Source organism: Lagenorhynchus albirostris, chromosome 8 (assembly GCF_949774975.1).
Source record: "Lagenorhynchus albirostris chromosome 8, mLagAlb1.1, whole genome shotgun sequence".
In the NCBI taxonomy this organism is placed as follows: domain Eukaryota; kingdom Metazoa; phylum Chordata; class Mammalia; order Artiodactyla; family Delphinidae; genus Lagenorhynchus; species Lagenorhynchus albirostris.
Window position 1 is genome coordinate 6,118,126 of NC_083102.1, and position 12,380 is coordinate 6,130,505.

Sequence of the window (12,380 nt, forward strand, 5' to 3'; positions counted from 1 at the left end):
TTTTTAAAGAATATATGAAAAATTCAGCCTCCAGACGAGTGCCCTAGTCTCCCCCCCCCCCCGCTTTTAATCAGGTTGTCCCTCCCCATCAGCACCTATATAATAATTCCGGAGCTTCTGCTACTTGCCGCGTTTTGGAGCCTCGCTTAAGTCCCTTCTTGTGTCTGAGAAGGCTGAGCCCCACCCTTAAATCAAAGGGACAGATGGCTGTTAAGCTCTCAGGCAGAGTAAACTTAAACTGGCCCCTCCTCTTTGTCATTTGGGGGTAAGTAGATGGATGTGAGAACTCAACACCTGACTCCTATGGGATCTCGTTTTATGAAGACGTTCACTCCTTTCCTCTGTGCCTGAGAAAACTCTTACAATCCAGGAGGGCCCAGTATTCCCAGGAAGCCCTCCTGGCTTCCCCCGCCCACTCAGAGCCCTCCCTCCTCTGGACTCCCTTGCACATACTGTCAACAGCACAGTGTCACACCAGATCGTTTTCATGACACTTCATGCCCATTGGTTCTCTCTCCCCAGTTAGATTGTGGTGGAGTCCGTGCTGTATGTCTGTCTGTTTTCAAGAGACCCTCCAGTGAGGAGCACACGGCAAGGTGGAGTGGAAGATGGATGGGTCTGTTGGTCTTCTCACCTGCCCTTAAGGTGTCTCCCACTCCACTTATTTTTAGTCTGAAATAAACAGGTAGGATGGACCAGGGTCCTATCTGTGGAGTAACCACTGGCCTCAAGGGCACCTCGATCAGAGAACAAAGGTAGGAGGTGGAGGTGGAGGCGGGTATTGAGGGAAAATGGAGAGTCGGCTGATGGGTGGAGGATGTGGTTGTGTAGAATTAAAGAATCACTCACTGTTGGGACTGGAAGGGATCTCAGAGATCAGCTTGTTTGGTCTCCTCATTTTACAGGTAAGGAAAGTGAGATTGAGCGATCCTCCTACAATGACCCAACAAACGGGCCCTTTTCCATCACCTCTGACCTCGTTCACGTCTCCCGCATCTCTCCCTGGACTACTGCACAGCTTCACGTAGCCGATTATATTTTTCCAAGGTGCTCACGCCAGTAGATCACATTGCACATGCTTTTCTTACGTCAGTGACACTCTTCCATTGAGAAGTAGGAGTCTATGTTCCTCTCGTTGAATCTGATGGGCCATGATTACGGCAGAAGTTATTTTGTGTGACTTTGTAGGTTGTTATTAAAGGTGGTACAGCTGCTGCCTGGACCTCTCTTGGGACACTTGCCCTTGGAACCCAGCCACCACGCTGTGAGGAAGCCAGGCAGCCACGAGGAGAGGCTTCATGTAGGCATTCTGGCCCCGGTCCTGAGAGCCCAGCTGACAGCCAGCATCAGACACCAAATGTGAGTGAATGAGCCTTTCAGTCCCAAGCTGAGTGGAACAGACACAAGTGAGGTCCTGGTGGAACCGGCCCAAATGGCAGACCCATGGGCAAAATAAATGCTGTCATTGATTTAAGTCGTTGAGGGTTGGGATGATTGAAACACCTTATATCTGCCTCAGTCTCTCCAAACTATCATGCACATTTCATTAATTCAACAGACCTTTATTAGACACTGACCATATGCTAGGATCTGTGCAAAGACAGACATGACTTCTATATTCAAGGACAATACATGTCAGCTGCCGCCACTGCTCCTTCGCACACAGAAGAAAACCCGCACTCCTCAGCCCTCTGCTCATGGTTCCAGCCTGTCACCCACCGCCACCACACCAAACTGTTTTGTCCCCAGATCTGATCTCCATCCTCTGCTCTCTATGCCTTTGTTCATGTTGTCCCCGCCCCTGCAGTGCTTCTGCCCTGTCCCACCTCAACCTTCAAGGACCTTCGCTCTGAAACCTTGTCCCCTCACAAGGCCGCCCCCCGCCCCGACTCCTCCAGCGGAAACTAATCAACGCCTCCTCGCACTCCCACGGCGCTTACCTCAGATGGCACAGCTTCTGTCTGCACACCACCTCTCCCGAGCTTCAGTGTTCTGTGAACCCCTGGAGGAGGGGCCCTGGCTCGTCCCTCCTGTCCCTCACAGCATCTCGCAGAGGGCCCAGTACATATGAGGCCCCCAGTAAACATCTGTAGATGCGACTAGTAGCAGAACCAGAATTGAAAGTTAGGTGTTCTCCGGTGCCTTACTTGCTTCTTTGGATATTACCACGGCAGGGGAAAAGCCCCATCAGTGGAGGGTATCAGGTGGGTGGGAGAAGCCCTTGCCTGTGGCTGGGAGTTGACACGATCACTGCACGTGGAGCTGCAGGTGGCCACGAATGGACAGAGCTCTGGCTCCTGGCCAGGGCTTTGTGGTGGGTCCCCCCCCTCCGTCCCTTCTCTTCTTCTCAGCAAGCCCTGAGCACCCACTTCCGGAGGGGAAACATCCTGTTTCTTTGATCTTCCTCTCCTCCAACCCCGGCTCATTTCTGAGAACATCTTCCTTCTCACAGGCCCGCTGTGCTGGCTAAGCCTCCCCTGGCACAGCGGGGGGCGGCCCCGCGTTCTTCCCCGTGGGTTTCTGAGGAGCCATTCCATGAGCTGCCTTTCCTGCGCCCACCTACCTGGGACTGCTTCCTGGCCCCCTGTGATTGTCACTTGCTCTCTTGGGTCCCATTCTGGCTGCATCTTGCCTGGCCCGTCCCTTGGGGGTACACCGGCAGGGTCAGGCTTCAATCCCTTTTCACTTCCCAGGACAGGATACCTCACACTGAACAGGAGTGGAGAGTGGGGTGGGCGGGATGTTTTCCAAAGGCTTTTCTCCCCAAACTGTCTCTTTCTAGGAGCTGGGAAGTGCCTCTGGGTCTCACAGTTGGTACAGCCTCCCGCTGCCTCAGCACAGTCACATCACAGGCCGGGTGGGGGTAGCTCTTCCTAGGACTGATTCCTGCAAATGGCTCACTGAGCCCCAGCGGGGCCGGGGCGGGTTCTGGCGGCTCGGGTATTAAGGTTGAGCACTTTCCTCTCTCTGAGGGATCTGAGGTTAGTGGAGGTGGGGAGGGGGTGGCAGGGAGGCTTCTCTATCAGCTCCTCTGTTGCCCGTTACCTCTTGGGGGCTGGTACCTGTGGCCCCACGAAGGATGCCTTTGGGGGAGCTCATCCCCATCTCACAGTCTCTCTTGCTTGTCCCAGGCTTGGCTGTGGGAGGGGCTCCGTGAGGCTTCCTTCAGGCTCTCTCCTCAGCCTCCAGGAAGGCGGAGATCTGCATTCAGCTCTGACTTCTGAGGTGTGTGCGCGTGTGTGCGTGTGTGTGTGTGTGTGTGTGTGTGTGTGAGAGAGAGAGAGAGAGAGAGAGAGAGAGAGAGGGAGGGAATACACAGGACGAGGGCTACTCTGTGTCCAGTCTCCTCTCTGTTGGGAGGATCAGTGGTCCCTCTGATTCCTTCATCCCCCCGAGGGATAAGAGCAGAGGCCTGTCCTGGGAACATGGGAACCTCAGTGTGGACAGCTGGCCAGGCTAGATGAGATGCCCCTCTCTACTGCCTCTCTTCCCATGCCCATTCTCACTGCAGGCCCCTTCTCACTCTCTCAATCCCTTGACCTGGAGGGGAAGACACCCCAGTCGTAGGTTAATCACGCTGGACTTAGTGCAGTCAAAGCAGCATCCAGGGGGTGGTCCCGGGGCGGGGGAGGAGCTGGACCAGTCATCAACTAGGTTCCTCGCAGTACCCAGACGGGTGATGTGCCTGGTGCCAGGTCACAGGGGAAGGGGAGTCTGTGCCACAGAAGGCCTGGGGCATCTTGAAGTGTGAGTGAGGAAGCTGCCGGAGGTGGAGCGGGCCGAGGGGATGACTGTACAGATAAGAGCCTCTGGTCTTTTTTAGCATCAGCTGGTGGAACCACCCCCTTCTCTCCCACTGGCTGCCTCCCTGAGTCACTGCCCACCCACCAGCAAATTAAAAAGGGGTGTCATCTGCTGGCCAGTCGCCCCATCTGGCCCCGGGTTTGGCTCTTTTTGCTCCTGGGTGGAAGGTGAAAGTCTGGGTAGGGTGGTCTCACCAAGACCTGTTCCCCTGGGCCTTTCTCTTGCCAGACTCTGCTTCCTTCTCTGCCCTTTGTTCCTCCCCTCCCCCCCACCCTGCATCCCAGGATGGTTCTCCCCGGTGACAAGACCCACCCCCTTGCTCCAAGGACAGAGGCAGCTGCAAACCCTCAGGGGCCCCCACATGGCCCCATCCATCTGGCCCGTCTCTGATCTGGGCTGCAGGGGAGGGGACCCGCGGGGGGCAGCTCAGTTGCCGACTACGCCCCACCGGCCAGCTCAGCTGTCAACACTCGCCTGCCGGCCCTGGCCGTCCTGAGGCCCCGCCTGGCTGCTCAGGCCGGGGACACTGTGCCCCGGAGACCCTCAGTCAGACCCAGGCAGGCGGTGGGCAGGCGGCAGGCAGACACCCTGCCTGCCCTTGAGCATCCTCAGGCCTCCTTGCCTAAATAAGGGAGCTGTAGCTGGAGTGAGCCAGCCGGCCGCGGGGAGGGGCCTGCGGCTAGGCCAGGGTTTTCCGAGGGGCTGGGCCGCCGCAGCGCCGCAGGGCCCCGAGTCCGCCGATTGGGCCTGCACCGCTGGCCCCGCGCAGCAGAGGGAGGGCGGGCCGTTCGCACAAGGGGATCCCCAGGCTGGAACCTCGCGTTCAGAGGCCTCTCTTTGATCCCGAGGCTAGGAGGCTGAAACTCCTGTCACAATGTCCCGCTCTGGGCAGAAGGGCCTGGAGTAACCCCAGGGAGGGCTCTGTGTGCGTGCGCGCGCGTTGGGTGGCGGGCGCCCCTGCTCTGGGTGCGTGCCCCTCCTAAATCTCACCCACCCTTATTTCAAATCTCGGTGGCCTTAGGCCCCCAGATTGTCTTGCCCTTCACATTTCTCGGGTCTCCCCTGACCCTGGGCTCGTCTTCCCAGGGCCCAGGCCTCGCCCGTGTCACCTGCAGCGGGCACTGAGCGCAAGCTGTGTGTAGGAGCCCGTGCTCGGCGCGGTGGGGGACCAGGGCATAAAGGACCGGCCCTCTCCCTTCAAGTCAGGTCCCTCGGTCCTTCCAGCGGGGAGGGGGGGGAGGCGGGGCGGGGGCGGAATCCCCAGGCTCCTCCTTGGCCGCCTCAAAGCCGGCCGTCGCACCTGTCCTCACGGTTCCCCTACCTAAGGGCCCCTTCCCCCTCTTGGGGCGCGCGAGTCCCGGGGGCTCCTGGGCTGAGCGAGGGGCTGGGGTCGGGGGAGCCCTCGGCTCGGCTCAGCCAATGGGAAGGGCGGGCGCGCGGCTTGTGTGGGGGGAGAGGGCGGCGCTGCGGGCGCGCGGCGGGCGGGAGGGAGCCGGGAGGCGGGGGCCGGAGCCCGAGGGGCGCGCGCCGCGTTAACCCTTCCGCGGCCGGGCCGAGCAGCAGGCGCAGCCCCAGCCGCTGGCGCCGGAGCGGCTGTCGGCGCAGCGGGCGGGAGCCGGGAGCCCGGCGCTCGGGCAGGCGGAGCGCAGCGCGGAGACGCGGCGGAGGGGGGCCCGCGGCTCGGCTGGGGCCGGCAGACAGGTGTGCGGGCGGCCGGGCGGCCCGAGCTCAGGCAGCTCCAGGCCGGGCCCACGGTCCGGAGCCGGCGCCGAGCGGAGACCCCGCGCCCGCACCCCAGTCCGGGCCCCGCCCGTGCTCTGCCTGGCCGCGGGGTGCGGGGACCACGGCCGGGCCGGGCCACCGGAAGCCTGTGTTGGGCCGGGCCGGGCCGGGGTGGGTGGGGGTCCGCCCGGCCCGCCCATGGGCTCAGGATGCCGGTGCGGAGGGGCCACGTCGCGCCGCAGAACACCTTCCTGGACACCATCATCCGCAAGTTTGAGGGCCAGAGTGAGTGGGGGAGGGGGCCGGCGGGGAGGGGGCTCTGGGGGCGGGCCGAGCTCTCCAGAGTGTGAATGGGGGGGCGTGCCCGGGCCGTGTGCGTCCTGCTAGTGAGTCTACGGGGGCTGGTGACCCCAAGGCGCTGGCCAGGGGTCGCGGGGTCAAGGCTTGGTGCTGGGTGCCGTGGGCTTGGGGCCAAGGGGCCTGGTGTTGGGGAGCGCAGCAGGAAGCTCAGCTTAGGTTTCCGGGATCGGGGAGTGTGTGTATGTGACAACCTGAGTGTGCAGGGAAGGGAGGTGGGATGGGAGTGTGCAGGTATCCTTAACTCTGGGTGCCTGGATGTGTGAATGGGGCTGTGTGGACGCAAGAAGGGGAGAATGTATCTGGCCCAAACTGTGGGCCCCGAAGAGTACCGTGCATGTGCCCGTCCAGACTGTGTTGCCGGAGACTGAAAGCCAAGTATGTAGGGTCAGTGCCTAACACGCTCTTTGGTGTGTGTGGGGTGTCTGTGTGTCATCCATGCCTTTGACCCTGCACGGGCGGTGGGGAGGTATCTTTGACAAGGCTGGGAACTGTGGGCCCTGGGGTGAGAGGGAGCCAGGGCTGAAGCTGGCCTTTGGGGGCCTAACAGTCTCCAGGCGATGACCCTATGTTGTTGCTTTTCCTGTCCTGAGCCCCTTTATGGGGACTACAGCAGCCCTAATGCTGGCCTGGTAGGGGAGCCTTCCAGAAGTGTCCCGGGCTAGGTGAATGTTCTGTGTGTGGGTATTTGCACCCTCCTGGCATGCATGTTTGTCCCCAAGGCTGCATGTGCCCTGGTGGGTGTGACTGCCAAGGGCTCTGGGAGGGGGTGACATTCCTTGCCCATGACCCTGTGAGCACAGGACAACGTGTGCTTGTGACCGTGGTGGGGGAAGGGAGGGGTCAGTGCGCTGGGCAGCATTGTCTGAAGCAGAGGAACAGGGTGATCCTGAGGGGGAGGAGACTGCGGTGGTGGAGGGCAGTGAGGCCGGGGCTTTCACTCCCACAGGCTCGGGGAGGCTCTGTAGGCTGGAGGTTGGGGGCCTGCCTCTGGCCCCACCTTGCCACTGACTGCTGCGTGACCTTGAGTGACTCTCTTCCGAATCTGGGAAGGAGGGGGCGGCCAGAGGGGCCTTTCAGGTCCCTTCTGTCTCGCTTATTCTAGGAGCTCAGGGAAGGAGGCGGGGTGGTGGGGGGGTGGCAGGGGTGGGGCCTGCCTTCGAAGAAACTCACTCTCCTCTCCAGGCCTGGGAGCGGGGCCCAGGTGGTTTTTCCTCTCTGAAGATGGTGCGTACGTGGCTGGTATGTGGCTGCTACGAGGGACCGCCTCGGGCCCAGTCAGGAGTCTTTTCCTGTGACCGGGAGCCCTGCCTGTGGGGCTGATGGCTGCCTGAGAGTTCTGGGGGGCCTGGGGAACTGACCTAAAGATGACCCAACTTCAAAAAAGTAATTTCCTGGAGGCCAGGGTAAGGGAGGGGAAGGCAGGACGAGGCCAGATCCTGGTGCAGCAGCCTGGGCCTTGCACATGTGATTGCCCAGGGCTGCAGCCCGAGGGCTATGCCCACTAGGAAGGGGGAGGGCAGCGTTCCGACTGCTACCCAAAGCCCCAGCAGGAAAGGCCAAAGTGGCCGGAAACTTCTGTGTTTATAAAAACCTCTATCCTCAGAGCATCTCTCCTGACACAAGCTGGGGCTGCCGCCCGCCTGCTGCTCACCCACCAGCCTGGCTCTTGGGGCATGTGTGGAGGGAACGAGCCAAGTCTAGCTGCAGTGGGTCCACTGGGGCCTCCCCTTGAGGGGGCCGAACTGAGGAAGGTCTCACATCCCTGGAGAGCCGCTTTCATGGGTCTGTTTACAAGTGGGCCCCTCTCTCAGGCCAGGCTGGGCTCCAGGTGTTGCCAGGGTTTGGAGCTGCAGGTCCCTCTCCTTGCTCCCTATGACCTTGGGCCTCCGCCAGTGCCCCGCTTATTCCTCACCAGCTGCCAGGCCTAGGTTCGAAAGCGGGCTCTATCTTTTACAAGCTGCAAGACGAGGGCAAGAACTTCTTCTGAGTCTCAGTTTCTTCATCTACAAAACGAGGATAACGATGGGGTTGTCAGAGTATTAAAAGAGAGAAAGGATCGTAGGTGCTCACGTGGTACTTCTTCCCTCGTCCTCTTTGACGCGCCCACTCCCCAGCTCCTGACTGCCCTTGGAGGGGTCGCAGAAGTCCTAGGAAGTACTGACCTGGCAGGGTCCACAGATACTTGGGGGAGTGATTTCCTAGGGGTCCCCGGGGTAAGGAGTGCCCAGGGAGCGCCCCCCAGTCTAGAGAGCGGGGGTCAGGAAGAGAAGCCGGAGCGGTGCAAAGGGAATGCTGGCCGCCATCTCTGGCCCTTCTCAGGCTCCCTCTCCAGGCCCAGTGTTTATCCCTCCGCCGCGGCTGCTGACACGCGTTGCTGACACCCGCCCAAGGCTGGCCTCGGCCTCGGGCGCGGAGGGGGCGGCGGGCCGCTGGCTGTCCGCCCGGGGGAAGCCACGCAGCCAGCCCGCGGGCCGGGCGGGGGAGGGGGCGCGCCGCCGGGCCGGGCCGGCCAAAGCACCTGTGTCGGGGCACAGCTGCGTTCGTCCCCTGCTGGGGACCCCAGGCCCGCTGTGCTTCCTGGGGCGGGGAGTCCCCGGGCGGGCAACTGTGTAGGACAAGAGAAGGCGGGGAAGGGCTGGGAACCCTGGGGGCAGGGGTCCCGCTCACGTGCCTGCTTATCCCCGCCCCCCAGGCCGCAAGTTCATCATCGCCAACGCTCGGGTGGAGAACTGCGCTGTCATCTACTGCAACGACGGCTTCTGCGAGCTGTGCGGCTACTCGCGGGCCGAGGTGATGCAGCGACCGTGCACCTGCGACTTCCTGCACGGGCCGCGCACGCAGCGCCGTGCCGCCGCGCAGATCGCGCAGGCCCTGCTGGGCGCGGAGGAGCGCAAAGTGGAGATCGCCTTCTACCGGAAAGATGGTAGGCGCGGGCTGGGGCGGGGCGGGGCGGGGCGGGGCGGGGCCGAAAGGCCGGGGGTGGGGGTCGGGGTCGGTGGGGTGGGGGCGGCCGGCGATTGGCCGGAGCCCCGGCCTGTTGCAGGGGGGCGTGACCTCAGCAGGGACCTATGGGGTGCGCCAGGTGGGAGGCGCGGGCTGGGTATTGGCTCTCTTTACCCCGAGCACTCTGGTGGGGTGCTTTACGGGGTCCCCAAGGGGCTGCTTGGTTGTGGTCTGGAGTCTCTGGTTCCTTCCTCCCTGGGCAGATGTGGGCACGTTGAGCTAGGTGGGTTGGAGTTTGACGGCAGCACCGGGATGGCAGGTGCGTGCATGGATGGAGGTAATGGAAGTCCAGGCCGGTGGCTGGGCGCCGACCTCCGCCCACAAGGCCTCTAGCTACCCTCGCCTCTGCCAGGTGACTGACTGGTCTGGGGAGTCGTCGCTGAGGGCGAGGCGGGGAAGGGCTGCAGGACTCTGGCTGGCTCTCTGCCGCCCCTCTCCTGCCCCCTCTCTCTTCTGCTCTTCAGCTGCACCTGGCGGGAGGTGTGTGCCTCTCCCCACAACCTCAGTTCCCTTTGTCCCATCTTTTGAGCGCCCCGCCCGCCACCCCTTCCTGCGCCAGGTGTCTGCTCAGCCACCGCCTCCCCGCCCAGCTGCGCTGTCTTCCAGCGAGCGGATAAACAGAGCCATGGGCGGGGCTGCTCCCACACCGCCCCTGCCCTGGTGGGGTGGCCTTTGCTCAGGGAGGGCAGTGCCGCAGGGCTTGGGGGGACCTGCAGGTATCAGAAGGCTGGGGAGGGGGCTCTGGAAGGTGCCGCAGGGCTGCCCATCGGTGCCCAAACCCTGTCGCTCACCAGGGTGTATCTGATGAGCATTTACCGAACCCCGTGAGCCACGTGCAGCAAGGTCTTGGAGACGGAGCAGTGCTCAAGACAGAGGAGGTTCCTGCCCACAGCAAGCTTACCTGCTGTAGACAGCGCTCTCTGTCTCTTCCTGGGGGCAGTGAGCCAGCAGCCCCCGTGTGCCTCTGGCCCTGTCCCTTGGAACCTCCCCTGTATGCTATGCTCAGGGTTGGCTGCAAAGGATTACATGCCCTGATGACCCTGCTTTTGCAGGGGTGCCCAGCTGTGAGATCCCTGGACAGAATCAGAGTCGGGGACAGTCACTGGGGACCTGTGGAAGAGGGTTTGCTCACGGCAAATGGGCCTCTGGCTGGGAGATTAGATGCAAACTCTGAAGGCAGGGCCTCCTTTCTGGTTCTTCACTGATATCCCCCCAGAACCTTCATCAGAGCAGATGTGCTTTTATATCTGCCTGGCTATCTAGTACTAGCTAATATCAGTGGGTGCCTTCTATGCGCTGGACACTGGGCCGAATGTTTCACTTGCATCATCTCATGGAATCTTCACAACAACCCTGGGAGGTAGATACTCTTTTTTCTGCATTTTGTGGTTGAGGAAACTGAAGTTCAGGAAAATTAAGAAACTTCCGTAGCGAGTGCAGAGCTGGGAATGGAACCCTGTCTGTCCGATCAGAGCCCTGTCCAGTCTGCTCTGCTGTCATGTATTAAAAAGGAGGCAAAATGGTTGAAGGTATGTCTCTAAACCGCACGTTACTTTACGCGCACTTTTATTTTGAAAGTTCGCAAACCATTGGTGTCACGAGAAGAATGTGAATACACACGTCCTGGGTTCAGGTCTAACACCAGAAATTCTGTGATGCGGATCAAGTTGGTTACTGCCTTGAGCCCGTTTCTACTTCTGGGATAGTGTGCCCGCCGGACCCCTCGGCGGCAGGGGCCTGGGTGATTCTGTCTTCCCTGGAGTGTGTGTGAGGAGCTGCCCTCCCTCCTTCCTGCCCCAGGCTGGCTCCCTTGGGAGAGGATGGCCGTGGGACCCCTTCTGCAGAGGTGCTCTCATGGAATCTTGGTGACCTTGGGGATCACTTAATCCAGCCCACTCAAATTACAGATGGAAAACCTGAGAAGCAGAGGTCAAGTTACCAGCGAATCAGTGGAGGGAGTGTGGGACTAGAACCCAGGCCTCCCACCCAAGTTCAAGCGCTTTCCCCACCCCAGGTTACTGCTCCAAATGGTGCTGTGACCCAGAAGGTCCTATGCCGGCCATCTCGGCCTGCCCCCTTCTCTGCTCTCACCTAGTTTCCATGGGGATCAGGTGTCTCCTGGTGGCCAGCAGGCTGGCCTTGGCCCCCAGGTTATGTGGGCCGCTACTTGTCCTGGCACTTGAGGCCTCGGGTGCAGACATTTCCTCTGCCTCCCCTCCCTCTCCCTCTGCTCAGTCCCTTGGGCAGATCTCTGTGCCTGACCCGGGCGGTGTGTGTGTGTGAGTGTGTGTGAGTGAGTGTGTGTGTGAGTGTGTGAGTGAGTGTGTGTGTGTGTGTGTGTGTGTGTGTGTGTGTGTGTGTGGGTGTGAGTGTGTGTGTGGGTGTAGATGTGAGGAAGCCCAATGCCACCTCTTGTTTCTGTCCAGGCCTTTCTCAGGGTCTTTGCCTGGGCCGGCCACGGCAGAGCAGGTCCCTGGGCTTTAGCCCCAGGGAGGTGGGTGGCTGGGAAGGAGGCGGGGCCTTTTGCTGGCAGGCACCACCGTGGACAGCTGTGCTGTGTCGGTGCCTCTAGCCTAGCTCTGTGCAGCCTCAGGGCCTGGAGCCAGACAGCCCCATTATTTAGCTGCTGGGACTGCTGGGAGGTGGGGAGGCCAGACTGGGGGGTGTGGGCTGGAGGGAGAGACGCGAGGTGCCAGGCCCTCACTGGCCCCGTGTCCGTGCTCCTTCAGGTCAGGCCTGGGAGTAAGGTGCAGCTGGAATCAGGGCCCAGCAGCCTGGGGCCGGCAGTGGCGGCACCCCTTGGGGCTCTGGGCCGTGCCTCGGCAGGAAGTGATGCTGGTGCACACCTGCGTTCCCACATTGCCCCGGGGAGGCTTCGGGCCCTTCCACCATGGCTTCTCCTCACACGCTCCCCTCCTCTTCCAGGCCTCGGGAGGTCCCCTGCCCTCTGGCCCTCGTGTTCTCTCTGCTCTTTGTTCCCACCTCTCTGCCCCGCCCCTGCCATGCTCAGCGCCGCCTGTGCCGTGGTCTCTGCTTCAAGCCTCCCTGCCGGCTCTGTCCCCCGCGGTCTGCATCTCCCTCTCCCTGCAGCTGTCTTCTTCCCCCCCTTCAGTACCCCCGAGGCTTCCTCCCTGCCTCTCTCCCTCTGCCCCGGTGGCCCCCGCCTCTCTGGGCTCCATCTCCAAGTCTCTGTCTGGCTCCCCGTACCTCTGCCTGTCCTGGCCTGGTCTCCATGTCCCTGTGTCCCTGGGAGGCTGTGCGTGGGTGGGGATGGGGGTGTCTCTAGAGAAGAGTCTGTTGGCTTCTCCACTCCAGCTGCAGGCCGGTTGTCATGGTAACAGGGTCAGAGGGCCCCCCGCTGCAACAGCTGAGCTGTGGGCTGGGGGAGGGGTGGGGACAGAGGGCCAGCGTGCTCCCCAGAGCCCATGGGGAGCCAGAGCCCCAGAGGTGACCCCACACCCACTGGTCTGTGGTCCCCAGACTCGGACCTC

At 61.7% G+C, this 12,380-nt stretch overlaps 1 protein-coding gene across 1 annotated transcript in view; it reads left to right on the forward strand.

The window, feature by feature from the left end:
• Positions 1–5,713: 5,713 nt before the first annotated feature.
• The window catches only part of KCNH2 (potassium voltage-gated channel subfamily H member 2), a 33,142-nt gene continuing 26,475 nt past the window's right edge, over positions 5,714–12,380 (forward strand). Inside the window, exons 1-2 of the mRNA XM_060155890.1 lie at positions 5,714–5,811; positions 8,579–8,809. Of these exons, the coding sequence (XP_060011873.1) occupies positions 5,736–5,811; positions 8,579–8,809 (307 nt within the window). The 5' untranslated portion in view covers positions 5,714–5,735. The remainder of the gene's footprint in view (positions 5,812–8,578; positions 8,810–12,380) is intronic.